This window comes from Adelges cooleyi, unplaced genomic scaffold (assembly GCF_023614345.1).
Source record: "Adelges cooleyi isolate 19-005CV unplaced genomic scaffold, UGA_ACOO_1.1 ACOO_flye_CR_arks_rails_tigmint_CR_PRNA_651, whole genome shotgun sequence".
Classification (NCBI taxonomy): domain Eukaryota; kingdom Metazoa; phylum Arthropoda; class Insecta; order Hemiptera; family Adelgidae; genus Adelges; species Adelges cooleyi.
In genome coordinates, this window is record NW_026096352.1 from 81,630 (window position 1) to 98,636 (window position 17,007).

Here is a 17,007-nt window from a genome sequence, read left to right on the forward strand (position 1 = left end):
CAAAAAATAATTTTAATTTTTACTTAAACATTTTGTGTTTATTTTAACTATTTTAAACAGGGAGTAAAAACGTTTTTGAAAACGGTTTGAAAAAATGTTTCTTTACATGAATGAAATTTCAGACATTTTTTACACGTTTTTACTCCCTGATTTTAAATATAATTTTGCATTTGGAATAACTATTTTGGTAACTTTTTTCCCATCTTTAATTATATATTAATTATTAAAAATTAATTATCACAATAGTTATTATTATGTTATTTTATATGTGTACATCTTCTTAAACAGTTAAATACTTCAATACCGCCGCCCGTGGTAATCGATGCTTCGATACCACCACCATGATAGTCAGGCATTTAATTATACCTATAGTGTATAGCTGGTAGTTTTCTATTTTTCTACTTATTAAATAAAAAATTTAATATTTACAATACTACATCGAAACCACTGTCCACAGGCTGCCACGATAAATTTAAATTTTGTGTATCATAATTTTATTATTATTGAAATCGTCTAAAAATGGGCGTTATTAAGAAATTAGTATGTAATATTGAAAAATGTGGGTTCGTGTGTTGGCAGAGATATGATAATATAATTTATCTATGGATTAAACATTATTTGACAAATAAATATCAGCATAAATAAAGCTAAAAATATAATAACGACTACGTTAATTATTTATTTGTTAGGAACTCTGGCCTGTAGTAAAGTAGGTATAAATTAGGATTTTTTAAATGTTGGTTACTGTGGTTCATCAACAATGACCAGCTGAAATGTAATTTTTTGTTTTATTGTAACTTATAAAACAAATACATATTAAATATATTTATTTTTGGACTTTTTGTAAAGTGTCAAAAATTAAACGTTTAAAATTTACAAATTACATTAAATTACCAATTAGATAAGATAAGATAAGAATTAGATTAAGATATCAATTACCATACTCCATCAAGCTCAAAGGATTGTTTCTCTTTTTGGATAGATTAAAATTTTACGACCTACCGAACTAGTCGTTTTAACACTTATTTAATATCGAGGTTATAGAATTTTGTTAGCTGTTACAACTAAACAGACAAAAGATAACAATATAATTTTTTAAAGGTTATACCATTTGACCCATTTGGATGATATCGCGGTCTGATAAGAAGCTGTATGGCGATGATTATAAGAACAATGCAATGTCTACTGACTAACTTGACGCTTTTCTGGTACTACACTACCGTAGTTGTAAGTATAGCATCGAGTGGCAAAGCTTCAAACCCACATTGACTCGCAATTCAAGTAAATTGTACTTAACGTCGGTTTGTTAGTTTTTTTTTCGTACCCACAACGGTTGTATGTTTTTCAACATAAACGACCCGATGTGTACAACGCTTGTTTTTATAGGCGAAAACATAAATCAAGAAAATTAATAAGCGCACTTTGGGCGGTATGTCTTTCAACATACCTGACCAAGTACTGCCAGATTTTTTAGCGATTTAATTTTGTATTTATAATTCATTATTAATAAATAAAAAGATTTCGACGATGTCTGAATACAACAGCGGATATAATTATAAGATTTAATAAAAACTCCAGGATTTAATGGTATTTAATTCTGTAAACATATTTTGGTCCTATCGACCTTTTTTCCAGGTTTTTGTGGAAGTCAATAACTGTTTTATTTACTTAAACTGAGTACAATCTGTCCAAAAAACAGACCGGTTTTTTAGCATGCGATTTTAGATAGTATTACTATATTTATGTAGCTTTTTTCCTACCTACAGTATCCTCAGGGTCCTCAGGAACTATGCAATTATAGACCACGTTTTTCTCCAAGGACATTTTTCTGGTATTTTTTAGTCAAATTCTTTGTGAAAACGCTTAGTTTATACTCGTGAATAATTAAAATAATATTGTTTTAAACAAAAACACGCCGTCAAGTATTAATTAAAAATATAGTCTGTGTCGTTGTTGATAATGAATGGTAAACAAATTTATTATTATAGACTATAGTATTAATAAAACTTTATATCAAACAACAATTATTACCTAGCAACGCGACCATAGCAATTTAACTATATTCTATTTCGATTCCGCGGTGACGTTTTACAATATGTCTGGGATCGGTTTAATTTCATTCAAAATCATACTTGAACATACAAAAACTTGGACATTTAGATTTTAGATTATATACTAGTTTGTCAAATATAAAAATTCGTATTAACATTGCTATCCTTATAATAAGTGTACGGATTTCAGTGATTCTTTAATTATTATTTAATTGTGCGGATTTGTTCAATCCAATTATATACTACCACTTATGCGAGTTTAAAATTATTTTCCTACAAGACTGTCTACACTTTTAAAGGATCTTATTTTAAACTACAAAAAAATATAAAGTAAAACAAAAATCTGACCTGCCAATCAAATCAATCCAAGTTGTGTCTGCACTTCGTAGAGGTTAACTGCTAGCTTAAAAAATACATCTCTTTTTAATTAGTTTATTTCAAGAGTTTGATTTATCACTTTGACCGTGTTTTTAAGCAAATAGCATGTCTAAAATATCGGAGAAATAAAAATTATAATTTTCTTGAAATATCAAACTATATATGACAAATTTACAAGTAATTTATATGTTTCAAAAAGCCAACTAAATAAACAATCTGCTTTTATAACGAATATTTACTAAGGTAACAAATATATATTAAGAAAAACCATAGCAACAAGAAGCATAGCATAACAAAAAAAAAACAAATCTGAACTCAAAACCTATAATAATAGCTTATATGATTATAAGCGGTTTTATAGGCGTTATTCCTTTGATCCTTCAAAGAAATTCATTTAATTTGCATGCGTCTCACTATTTTTAACTGTAAACTATTATTAATAATTGTAATTTATATAATTTAATTGTTATCTTTTTTATTTACTAACATGTATGTATTTTCTTGTAAATTGCCGTCAGGCGTAAAATAAATAAATTTAAAAAAAATTTTTTTAAAAAATTCGTGTTATTTGGATTTTGATGTTAACTCAATAAAAAAAAAGTTGATTATAGATTTTTCGAAAATGTCCATACAAAATGGAAAATGGTACTTACATACTAGGCATAGGTATTACCGGCAACTACCATCAACAATTGATATAAAAACACTTTTCTAGAAAGAGTAGTTGAATAGTTGTTTGGCTAATGCATGTATAGTTTTATAACTATATTATCTAAACAACATCTTAGATAAACTATTTGAAACTTATGAGACTATTATTTGAAAAACTACGTCGTCTGAATTTTGTAGTCGAATTATGATTGTTTTACTATATATTTTTTATAATTAAAAAGTGTGAGAGGTGGTTTGAATTTTTTTCAAAATATCAGCAATTTTATTTATAAACAATTATTATTATTTGTATTTAATTAATATTCGTTATAGTAACTAATGTATTCGACATTTCAAATATGTAGACTTACTACATACATACTCGGTCCAGTGTCAGTTCATATATTTGAGAACTCGATTATTCTTGAATCTGGTCGTATCGAAAGTGTTTAAAATGTGGTATTTAAAGTAAATAAAGTAAGAATTTTCGTCGTGTACATAATACTTCACATATAAAATATTTTTCAGTAATAAAAGTCGAAACCAAACTAATTTACAAAAGACTTATTTCCGAATATAATCAATATTTACTCGGTTGCCTAACAAATTAACCATATAAGAATACATTAGTGACAACAATATATACAAAACGTGTAAAATCGATACTGTTTATTTATATTTTAAATAAAAAAATATCTTAATTGCAAGGTCAACCATGATAGGGGCAGAAAGTTGTACTTAGAGTAGGTAGGTACTTGCAATAATACAATTAATGTTAACTTCAAAATGCACGATTAGAAATACAACAATCCAAAAGTACAGAAAGAATGAAAAACAAGAAAGTATCATTAGCCCTTCCTAAATATTTTTCTTACTCGATTTTTTTTAGCTGTAGTTTTAAAAATTTAGATCTGAAAATTAGTATAACAGGTATATTTTTTTCAAAAACCTGTTTTCAAAGTTTGTCTGAAATTTTTTTCGTTTTTAAGTAAACCGAAAAAAAATCTTTATTTCAAACACAATAGTGTTTATAAAATTGTGTACATATTGTTAACTGTAGGCTGTTGGTATTCACTTATTAAAAACTTGTAGATTTTTTTATAATTTTATACATAAAACATGAATACAGGGTAATTCAGTTAACGTTGGTAAGATATTTTGTTTTACGTAAATAAAAGTAATCCTTCAGATTTTTAAAATATTAAAAATGTCCTAATAATTCATTTGAAATGTTCAGTAGATCATTTTCTTATATGTCTTAAGTACTGATAAGTATTAATAAGTGTAGTGTTAATATAGAAAAGAAACGAATCTGCTTAAAAATCGAGTGTCCAGTGCTGCTTACTTAACAGTTAGAGCACGAAATATTTTAAAGCAGAAAGAAATGTCTAGATGTTAGTCAGTTACGTTTAGGTTAGGTTAGATTTTTGGGCAGTACTCTTTGCCTCAGCCACTCTACAAAACATTATACTTTTAATTATTCGGTATAATTGTTATTTAGCATACGATAATAATAATTAATAAAAGCTTGTTTAATTTTTTTTCATTTAGAGAGGTTAGGGTAAAGCGAACCCCCTAAAAACTATATTAATTTTTAGATATTTTTTGTTTAGAAGGTTTATTTATTAGCACCACAATTAACAATTAAGGGGGGTTAAGTGGAGAAGTTTTTTAAGCTTTCTAATGACAATTGTACAAAGTTGATTGCTTGAAAATTGAAGTAGTTATTCATAGAAAAAAACTAAAATATATGCTTCAACTCGATGGCAAACTTACTAAAGTGTCTCATAGAAACAGGCTAATACATATACATGTATGCCCACTCCCCTCTTAAGACAAACTTACAAAAACGCAACTTGGACCTATTGAGATGTCTTGCCAGATATACCGTGCATACCATGCACGATTAAATTGAATTCTTCATATATTATGTAACAGAAATACTGCGAGTATAAGACGAAATGGTAGTATGCTTGAGAATTAGAATCACGGTCTTTATCGTCAGCTTTGTGTGGCGGCTGGCTAGAGGACTTGTTCACATTGTCAGTATTGAGTCGGTCGGTTCTAAAAAGATGAAGATCATTATTAATTAATACAACCATATTATCACAAGTACAGACATTTGGTGTTACCTGAGGAAGAGTCGCTTGGACGCCGGCTCGTCACTTGTCTACTAATATTTTTTAAGATCTAATGTCTGATTTTTGTTTTTCAAAAATCGAGTTTGTTTTTTTTTTATATAGTAAGCCCTAAATTTTATATGCAAACTGAGCATAGGCATTCAATTTCGTCCTTATTAAATCTCGATACGCTCGCATACTGACGTAAACTAAACGACACAACTTTTATTGACAAGTTGCTTAACAATGTTATCGATAGTCTAGAATTTCTGAGTAAATTTCCATTCTATATTCCTTCCTTTGATTCTCGTTCACATATTTGCAAATAAAGCAAATATAGATAGATATTGTTATAAAATATGATAGTAATGATAATGACCTTTTGTGTATTTTGTTAATATTTCTTATTTTAGCTTCGATAAGTAGCTGAGAATGTATTGTTTTTACAATAATGTGTTTTTATATTTTAAATATATATTTTTTGTATCTGTCCCACGATACCTTTTAAGCCACTGAACCGATTTCTTCATGTAGCAACTCTATAAATCCAAAAACACCCAACAAATTTGCATATTTTTCAACTTAAAATAACGGCACTACACAACTTTTTTTAAAAATAGTCTAACTAGATTACAATTTTTTATAAAATATTTTTAAGAAATTCAATTATTATTTGTGTTTTTTGAACGTTTGAATTTGCTGGCATGATAGTACCAAATTATTACAATATTATAGCGAATACAAATTTTGTAAAAATAACCAATAGTAATACTTAAACAATTGTTTTTTCACCTAAGTCTATCATTTTTACTATCATAAATGTATCGTTAGATTTTTGTAAACAGAAGATTTAACCATAGTGGAAATATTCAAATGTCTTTTTGGAACATGAAAAATGAGTCATAGCGAATGATTATCATAGCATATTATTATCAAATATTATGTACTTTTTGTACATCGTCTCAGTGTGGATAATTAATTTTATTACATTTATGTTTTATTCAATTGTATATACAATCTGCGCATTTATATTTTTTTGTGCGTTACGTTTTATTAAACATATTTTATGATGAATATAGTTGATACTTAGCTTACAAGAGTGCATTAAAATTTTTAAAAATGATTACTTTGTGATAATATAAAATTAGACAAACTTAGAAGTTAGAACCAATACATTTAAACGTAGTCTGTAGATAACTCTACTTCTAATGTCAATACTCGAACAATCTATTTATCTATCTATAACCTATCTATTTATATCTGTAGAACAATCTATTGGTATAATAGAAGTTCGGTGTCACTCAACTAAATTAAAGCAATTGGTTAAGCCAGGGTCTTGTTTTAAGGATGGGCTAATCTTCGATTTACTAAAATTAAAAAATTGACATATTGCACTGTAATTAATCCATCCAAATTGTGTACATCAGTCTGAAAAAAGAATTTTTCTACCGGGTTGGTTTAGAAAATACTTATTTGTTTTTAAATAAAAAATATAACATAAAATAACTTTATGCCTGATTCTATAAAAAAGTTTTATCAACATTAATAATGTCCAATTTTATTTTCACTCAGCTTAAATGTATTTAAGAATATTAATTGACAACACTAATATTAGATGGTTCCCTTTATTAGGTGGAATATAATATTGTTTAAAACATAATAACGTTGTTTAATAACAAATGTCTAGATAGAAAGTAAAATATAACGATTAAAATTGACATATAATACACCGTTTATACATAAAATAACAACCAATAACAATTTTTATAAAACAATTAAAAATATGAATATAAACAAATTAAGAACCGTAAAAAAAATAACATAATAATTGCCAATTATTCTCTTTCTTTTTCAACTCAACAAATTGTACATAATGATCTAATGAAAATAACCATGGAACATAATAGTTTAGTTTTTCAACAAATTCGAAATTATAAGAATAAAAATAATATTAAATTTTTTTTTTGATATTTGAAACTATCTAGACTTTGAAATTAATATAAACGTGAATTATTCTAGTGAAAATAATTAGAAGCAATGTACACTGAACACAGTGTACCTAGTTAAACTAACGTTACCTACATTATTATAATAATTAGATTGGAATAATATAACTCGTATTTCTTTTAATGCCTATAATATACTACGAAAAGCAATGATTATTTTTATTACTTCAACTACTAAGAAATCAATGGCCAGCAGGCAAACGTTGCCAGCGACAATTTACACATTTTCAGATAAGGCAAAAAACAATTGTATTAATTCAATTACATATTATTTGTTTAATGGAATATAGTATGTATAATATCGGTTTTCTGGTACCTGATATTATGATCACTCGGTAGATGATTTGTTTTATAGAATCGTACAAATGCTTACAAAAAAAAAAAACAATCACTTAAATGATATACGTATTTGGTGTTTACGACATTGTAGGTATAAATGGTTGTTTGTGTCACTTTCAATCGTTTTGCCTTCGAGCCATTGAATTTCATATTAATACTATGCGTTTGTATATTTTTTAATTAATTTACTGTCGGGGCGAATTGCTTTTTAGCGATGAACGATATTTCTCTGTCGATCGGCTTGGTGTCGTCGTAAAGTGCCGGCGCCTCAAATAGAATCATCACCGTGCCCAAGATCGAAGCAAGTATAAATAGCCACAAAAACAATCGATCCAACACCATGGCCACGAATCCCCAATCTTTGTCTTCCTATAAACCAACACAAACGAGCATTTAAGTGGATTTTTGTATGAACTCGGAATGATCGTCCAACGACAAACGAGTCTAGGTGGAAATTTCAAGAAAAATTATTATATCAAAGTACAATAAACATAGACATGTAGGAATGAAGGGACTGAAGCGTTAAGTTGCGGGGGAGAAGCTAGTTTGCAGGGGTAGTATTTGACCACCTCTGTTAAGTACCTACCGTGTTAAACTCGTCTTGGCGCTGCACGTGTTTCTGGATGAACGTCATATGGTGTATGGCCTTGATCAACTCGAGAGGATATTTTTTCTTAACGTAATCCGGTGTCTGGTTAAGGGTGTCTTCGATCGACGGTACCGCGGTATCCGCGGTATCCGCCAGGCGACTGGCCGCATCTTCAGCCATTTTCGCAGACCCTTGACAATCTGTACATCCCGTACACTGACGCCTAATGATCGGCGACTCTGGTCTAATGATCGGCGACGCTGGTCTAATGATCGGCGACGCCGGTCTAATGATCGGTGACACCGGTGTGGTTGGTTGTACGTTTATAGGAGTTCCCACACTGGCTGCGTTTAACCTACAAAGCGAAAATATTAGTACAACTAGTAAGTCTCTTGAGAGTTACTTTCAAAGTTCAAATATAACTACTAATTTGTGAAATAATTATCAAACCATTAGGTATCTCACTTAATTGGGGTCCATTAACTAACGTCCTACTGAACACTTTTGGGTGTTTATGTTATATATTTAAGGTAAATAAAAAAAACATTGCACAGAAATCATTGGGAATGGAGCATAATATATTAAGAGTGGCGGATGTTATAAGTCTAAATTAATTATTACAACTGAAAGTGATTCAAATAAATCCTTCGAAGCGAATCTGTAATGGTAGAAATAGACCAATATTTACCAATATTGAAAAAGGCATTGTTCCTAATGTCAATAATGTGTTTAAAAATGTAGTTTTAATATTAGAGTGGATACGATTAGGATTGGTGTATCGAAATTCGTATTTAATAATAAAATTTAACTATTTTCAAATACTTGTTGAATGTTGATTCACTCACGCATGATAATTTTGAAATTAAGGTTATATGACAATCAGGATTTAGCTAGAAGACAATGTTTAAACTTTCTTATACGACAATAGTTAATTAAAAGCTTAGTAATTATATAATATAAATAAAACCCAAACTTGGAATCAAAGAGTTCTGAAGATAGAACCTTTTTGCAACAAAAAAAAAAATCTTTAAATTTAAAATATTTTACGACAAAGAACTTTTTATAAAAATCTAACAAACAAAATAATAGTATAAATCAATTAACCCTAAACCTCTTAAAAACACTCAAACCTTTTATTCGATAACACCACCTAATTGTATTTTTTTTTTTTATACACATAGAAATTTTTAGTCCTAATTAAATAGTTTTTGACTTGGATAGAACCTTTTTGTTTTAAAAGTAAATTGGTTATTTTTGCTTGGATTGAGCTAGCTAAAAAAAGCGCGATAAAATTCATAAGACTCAAAGAAGAAAAAAGTAAATTTTACAAAAACTCACCTAAAACCTTTGAGATTTAATCCCCTGTATAGTCAAAGTGTAATCTTCCCCTTTTTTTTATGGTTTTTCCTTAATAAAAACAAAAGTTTGACTGCAGAATTTTGAGAAAAATTCTAGCCCCATTCTAGATCAATCTTCGGTCTAAAGATTTAAGATCTAAAAATTGATCTTAAACCATCATCAAAAAAGGCGAGATAAGAAAAGAGATATAACCCCTACTTAAGGAAAAGATTTATGCAATTTGTTTAGTTTATCAACGTTCTTCGGTAGTACTATGTAGTACCAGTAATAATAATATTCCTCGAAAATTTCGAACCAATTCGACTGTTATTAAAAAAGTTATAAAGCGCTGTAATTTTAAGTTGAAAAGTATGAACATATTTTGGTCGTTCTTCTCGATTTTGAAGGAGAGGGGGTGCACTTTGAAAATGTTTGACCTAATAAAGTACCTTTCAGGTGTTTTACAGAGTTGTTACATGAAGAAATCGGTTCAGCAGCCCAGAAAATATCGTGGGTTCAAACACATATAAAAACACATCGTTGTAAGAGCAATGCCTTTTCAGCTCTGCATCGAAACTAATACAACATTATTGCTAATTGAAAGTCATTAAACAAAGTTTCGAAGTATGTTTCCGCCACGAGAATATGAACAAAGAGCGAAAAGGTAATTTTACTATCAAAGTTGGTGAATTTCGGGCTACCTCCCTGACCTAACTTTAGCAATTAGTACTTAAGCAGTTAGAAGAATTGTACTAGAATTAAACTCATAGGTACGATAAAAACCTTTTATAGGAAAAGTTTTGTCTGAAGTACAGAGATAATCAAGAGTTCATGTTTTATGGGTGTTTAACCCGCCTTAATATTTAGAAGAGAGGGTAGGCATGGGGTATTTTATATGTTGGTTAGAGAACACCTTCATAACTAGCCTTATTTTTAGTTCAATCTAGTTTTTTTTGTATCGTTCTGACACAGCAATTTAACAACTTTTTTCTAAGAGTTCTCATAGTTATTTTAGTGGTGAAAAATTACTATGGGAATAGGTCTCACGTCTTGTAGAGCGGTCCTATTTCAATATTTTTATTATAGTTCCAATAGAGCGAGTTGGATATTCATTTTTGATAACATCACCAAAAACAATATTGAGAAAAAAATTCTTCAAATAAAAAATAACATTAATCATAATATAATTCGAATTATATCTGTAGAACAATATCGTTTTAAAAATCTAGAAATTTCGTATACTTTAATTTGATTTGCTATTTTCATTTGAAGCGTCCAGGGGTAAAACCACTTCACAGCACAAAATTTAAAACACGAGTTTGTATGTTTTTCATTATGTAAACTTATGAATGGCTTTAGCATAGAACAATTGCTGTAAAGTGGTTTTACACCATGACCATCACCATGTATATGTTGTATAAATGTATAACTATTCGGATTATATTTTATTCGAGTAATGCCTAACTCTGACACCAAAAGTATCTTTGATTCAAATTGGCGTAGCTAAAGTAGTTAAAACGTTTATGCGATAACAATACTTGGTTAAGTTAAGATTTGACTTCTTGCAGCTCTTCATTTGTTTCTGTTTCAGATCTGAATCGGCCAGTAATTGTACAGGCACTTGTATCAGGAGTAGTTTTGGAAGTATTTTTATAAATATAGTTCGCGTCCTTGATGTCATTTTGTGCGTGCTCGGTTGTCTGTCAGAAACATATTAATGTATCAATTTCACTTTAGTGTGAATCTTACAAATGAACGACCTGTACCTGTAATGTATGTTTATAATGACAATGGTGACGACGACGCATAAGGCAACCAACAACATGGTAAACAGGAGATATTTTCCTAGCAGAGGCAACGACACAGACGTGGATGGTATGATTTCAGATATTAACAAGAAGAACATGGTCTGCGACAACAGAATGGTGATGCACAACGATATCTTCTCTTTGGAGTCGGCGGGCAAATAGAACACCAACACCGACAGATAGGAAATTCCCACGCAAGGAACAATCAGATTGACAGTGTAGAACAGGGTGCGTCGCCTTAGAGTTATATTGAAAAATATATCCACGTAAGGTTCTTTGCAACAAGAGTAGTATTTCTCGTGTCTCTCGGCCGGAACGGCCAGAATGTCCCATTCGACACTTGGATAATAAGCCCTCAAATCGATTCCCAAGTTGACTTTAGCGCTGTCCGGCGTTTGGCTCATGTGCTGCAAATCTATCTGCAATAATTATTTTAAAGTCAATACATATTTTCAACCCTTCCGGTCCTAGGGTTGAGCAGTCGAGAGCAAAAGTGGTTTAAGTCAAGTTTTCACATGATAATAGATATTATTCTACTCTCAACGTATTGCCTGCGAAAGTTGTTTGACTCTTGTTTTGCTTGTTTCCCTCTAAATGACAGGGAAGTACTACGTTCTCGTTTGTATGTATTACCTGATTTCCATCGTAAGTCCACGAGCCAAACTTCATGAAGCACGTCTGTTGATCGAACGGAAAGTAACGAACGTCGATTTCGCACGAAGACTTAAAGATTGCCGGTGGTGTCCACAAGACTTTGCCGGAATAATGAAGCACAGCTTTGGTCATGGTAGTAACCACGTATTCGCCATCACCGCTGCATGAAACGCGCACTCAAGTTAGTACGACAAATATTCGTCAATTTATAGAACTAAAATATAAAACTTTACTTGTTGTAGAGAACAATATCCGGTAGCCATATGTGTTCCGACGGTACGTACAACTCTTGGACACCGCCATATTGTAAGGGATTCCATCGGAATTTGTGATCTACCCATTCCTAAATAGAACACAATATTATTTAATTTTAATTTTTGCTTCTATTGTTTTTTTATTAACATCAATTTGTATCACTTACATGTTCTAGCCATACGTTTGTCGTTAAAATTTGGTCCTTGAGGTTCTGGAATAAACATATTTTGAAAAATTCATCATTATATTATTTACTATCGCTTACAATTAATTTTAGCTTCGATGCGGATCAACGATGCTATTGGTTTTAAAATGATGCAAGCTTTTTTTGTGTCTGTAGGGTGAAGGAAGGTATTTTCGTGGCATAAGCAATTTCGTGATATAGTTTGTTGATCGTATCGCGTAATTCCCTATTAGAAAATTGTCTTGAAAATCACACTGAATCTTAAAACACAGTTATTTTAACAATCAGTGTGATTTTCAAGACAACTTTCTTATAGGGAATTACGCGATACGACCAACAAACTATATCACGAAATTGCTTATGCCACGAAAATACCTTCCTTCACCCTATACTCTGTAACTTTTTTGACACTAGACCAATTCTTTCACGTGGCAACTCCATAAATCACAAATGTTATCTAGTTGGTACTTTGGGGTATAAGTTGAAAAAGGCCATTTCTTCACCATTAAATTTTGGAAATAAAAAAAAACCGTACGAGTTTTAAAGCTTTAACTTTTACTGGCTATAACATTAAAGCGTTTATTTGAAAGTAAATTTATCCGAATAATCCAGTACAGAGGGCTCGAGGCATAATGGGATCAACACATGGCAGATACGGAGAGGTCATAGGTATCGATACAAAATATATTGCAGTTGAAAAACAAATTAGAGTAAGGAATGATGACACATTATGAAAACATAAAATTATATTTTGCACATATAAAATATTTTTAAAAAATCTGTAAAAAATTAAAAAGCTTCAGGATATAAAGCTAAAATGTGGCCGGTGTAGATGATATCTTAGCTGAAACGTTCAAGGCTAACACAGAAACGGGAATCAATACGTTATAGAATATAATTTATGATCTTACAATTTGGAACACTGGCGAATGGTCCAAAGAATAGTGGGAGTATGTTTATCTTTAAATTTATAAAAAAAAAAAAGGTAACAATCCTAATAACTTTTAAACTATAGCCTTAGTACCAAATATCTGTAAAATAAATCTATTCGCAATACAGGAGACCCTGTGCTCTGTCCCGAAGACAGATAAATACTATACAACTAATAGAAAATTAAAAAATGAATGAAATCGCATATATTTTTTTGTGAGTACAATTGATGGAAAAAGAATATCCAACCTACACTGTGTCGATGACACTCTTGGCGAGTTTAAAATGACATATGGCTAATTTACACGTGAATACACTAAGAGGGTGCCGTCATACTAAAAGAACTACGTGGTTCATATGGCTCAGAATCGTGGATTTCTATCGCAACTCACCGAAGACGAATGGGAGAATTTGAGATGACATTGTATAGACCATGTTCAGTATTGGCATTGTATAAGCTAATGCCGTAAATTTCTCAAACGGCTCAAGAGCAGGTACACCCAAGAGCATAGACTTCCTCTTAATACAGTGCCAAATACCTACATTTTTCGGTCACATAACTAAAGGGGTTATTTGACTAAAAAAAGATGCAGAGATGCTAAAACACCGACAACGTGGTCGATTCCCCGAATTTTGGGGACACTGATTTCAAAACTAGGAGCGCCTCCGCCCAAACGACGCGTAAGCACTTGACCTGATTTAATTTTCCCGTGTAAATCAAATGCAAGTGAAAAACAAAATATCGAGTTGCGCTGGGTATCTGAAATTTTAGGGATTTCCCATTTGTATGAGCAAAATGGTGGGAGGGGTGGGGGGGGGGGGAAATCGAAACTATAATATAATTATCTTATGTAAAAAAACGAATCACTTGAGACTGTTTGTACCAATTCGATGAGTTGAGACAGTCTGAGCCCCAACTTGACGAGCACCGTGTCGGTGTTGTTGCTGACGGGTCGGACCAGACGGTTGTAGTTGCTGAGCAGGTCATCGTACAGCCGTTTCGCGTCCGGGTTGCAAAGGCATCCGCCCAGCAGAAACAGCAGCGAGTAGAAGATCATCGGCAGACTCGTGCGACCAAGCCGCGATGCTATGACGACCTGTACCTGGGTCGGATGCTGTACTAATCGATGGAGCCGGCGTCCGCACGAATATGCCCGGTTAAACGCGCCAGTCCGGCGTGCGTGGCGCATGCGCCAAAGGCCGCGGACCAAACGACCCCGGTATCGTTATAATACCTATACAATGCCTTTTGTAGCGTTTATAAAATAATATGAACATCCAATGGCAATGTTGCCCATTATGAGTCCCCGCGGAGTGTTTCGAAAAATGATTTACATATTGTGTATTGATACCCGTCCCATGTGTGTGCATTATAATATTATGGGTTATTTACCTATTTATAAACGCACAATTCACGGTGTGCTTGTAGTGTACCTGAATGGCGCAGAGTTGGTGAAAAATGTTCTGACAAACGGGATATTTTAAAATTAAAAGGTTAAAGGGCCTCTGCCCTTTAACCGTCTACCATGAAATTGATAGTGACCCTATTTAATGCAAACCAGTGGACTTATTGGTTCATTTTCCACTAATTTTTATACTCCACCGCCATCATAAATATTTTGAAATAGAAATGGACATTATCATAGAACTGAAAACTTAAAATAAATGTTTTCATCAAAGTTCAAAAATTGGATGGGTATAGTGATTTTGTTTTTAAAAGAAACAGCTTCTCCCTTTAAAGTACCGTCCAATTAATCGAATCAAATTTTACCAAGACAATGGTTCGTTTTATTATTTTTTTTCCCCTCAAGAAATCATTATTGAATATCAATAATAATTTCTTATTTTTAAAGAAATTAAATACTAATTGTATATTTGCGACAAACTTCATAAATGTAATACAATACCTAGTATCTCGGTAATCCAGCAGATATCAGACCAGAGGACTAACAAAAACGTTGGATTAGTGGAAGTTCATTAAAAATCTTTGAGTGTAAATACAATTTTATAATGTATACATAAGATATTTAAATGTGTCAAGTGAAATTATTTTTTGTAGGGAATCATGCTAAATAAAAGGTAAATCATTTTTTTAAATGCCTTAGAAATGTTAAAATGTATTTATATATATAACTATATAATACTAGTCTTTACAATAGAAAATAGATTGCAGATATTTGAAAAACTGCCATGTAATCACGCTGTCAGTCTAATTTGCAGATCTTAAGACCTAGTTTTAGGTCACCTTAACACCTAAATAAGCGAAGTAAAAAAAAAATAGTTTTCGGCCCTTTTAGTTAAAAAGGTTAATAATATTTTTTTAGGATTTTACTGTAAATGGGTAGTATTATATCTAAAGAATATTTCGTACAAGTTATAAAGTAATTAAATGGATTAAAAAAAAAACATAAGCGTACCGTAATTTTAAGAAGAACAATTATTTTAATTTTTATCTCGATTTAAATGAACGCTTTAAATTTTTTACCCAATCAAGTACCGTTCAGGAACGATTTCTGATCAATAGACTTGGTATCTACATCAAGTAATTATTCCAGTAGAAATTGTTGGTCGAAACACAAAAATACAAAATTAAAAACACATTATTGTAAAAACAATACCTACCTTCTGAGCCAGAGTTGGGCATTTTTAATTAGAAATATTGAATAATACGTAACCAATTTTATTTAAATGATCTCGTGTGTTAATATTATTTATTTTGAAATCAATGTATGTACATTTTAGTTTCGAGCTAAGAAGATATTGTACTTACAATGATGTGTTTTTATTTTTTAAATATATTTATTGTATCTGCACCTTCTAAGCCACTGAACCGATTTCTTCGTGTGGCAACTCTATATCTAAGAGACCTACCTGTAAGGTACTTGATCCGACAATAATTTTAAAACTTCATCCCTTCCCCTTCATTAATTAAGAAACACCCAAAAAATGTACACATTTTTCAACTTAAAATTATGATGCTCTATAACTTTTTTTATAAATAGCCAAATTAGTTAAACATAATAGTGCCGATTAACATTGACAAACCAAAAAAATATCATAAACCCTTTCCCCTAAAAGGTATACACATTATTTCTTTATTTCACATTTTCAAGCAAAGTTTTAGGTATTAATAAAATGTATGAAAAACACAAGAGATTGGTGATAAAAACTGAATGTTTCTCTTTATTTAAAAATGTAGGTACCAATTAATTACAATAAATTAGTGAATAATATGTTTTTTTTTTAAATATTTAGATTTTGTTACAGGTGTTAATCTAGAATTTATTATAATTGTGTAGCTCGTCAATGCTAATAGGTACCTATTAAGAATGGTAATTTTAATAATTCTAAGATATTAACTTTTTTTTTACTAAAGCAAATGGAGTATTCTTTTATTTATGAATAAATTTAATTAATATTTTTAAGTAAAACATTATTCTAAGTAATAAACGAATCATGTTTGTATACAATTATGTCATAACTATTCGAATAATAAATGATTAATAAAAGCTATTTGTATAATGTACAACTTGGTATACAATTAAATCTATAGAAAAAATGCATTTGAATTCTAATCCTCCATTGTTTTTACATAATTTAGTGAATTTTTAAAAAATAAAAGTTGGAGTAATTATTATGATTATTTTAAAATACTTCAGGAATTGGTTAGTACTAGATACACTTTACTGAGAAAGAAAAAAACA

At 30.6% G+C, this 17,007-nt stretch overlaps 1 protein-coding gene across 1 annotated transcript; it reads right to left on the minus strand.

Moving 5' to 3' along the window:
- Nucleotides 1-7,192: 7,192 nt before the first annotated feature.
- LOC126844972 (acetylcholine receptor subunit alpha-L1-like) lies at nt 7,193-14,403 on the minus strand. The gene is made up of 8 exons (XM_050583509.1): nt 14,188-14,403; nt 12,356-12,400; nt 12,168-12,277; nt 11,914-12,094; nt 11,239-11,699; nt 11,011-11,172; nt 8,132-8,489; nt 7,193-7,914 (listed from the first exon to the last, which is right to left on the minus strand). Exons 1-8 carry the CDS (start codon nt 14,359-14,361, stop codon nt 7,726-7,728), a joined length of 1,680 nt encoding a protein of 559 aa, XP_050439466.1. The 5' UTR covers nt 14,362-14,403; the 3' UTR covers nt 7,193-7,725.
- Nucleotides 14,404-17,007: the final 2,604 nt, after the last annotated feature.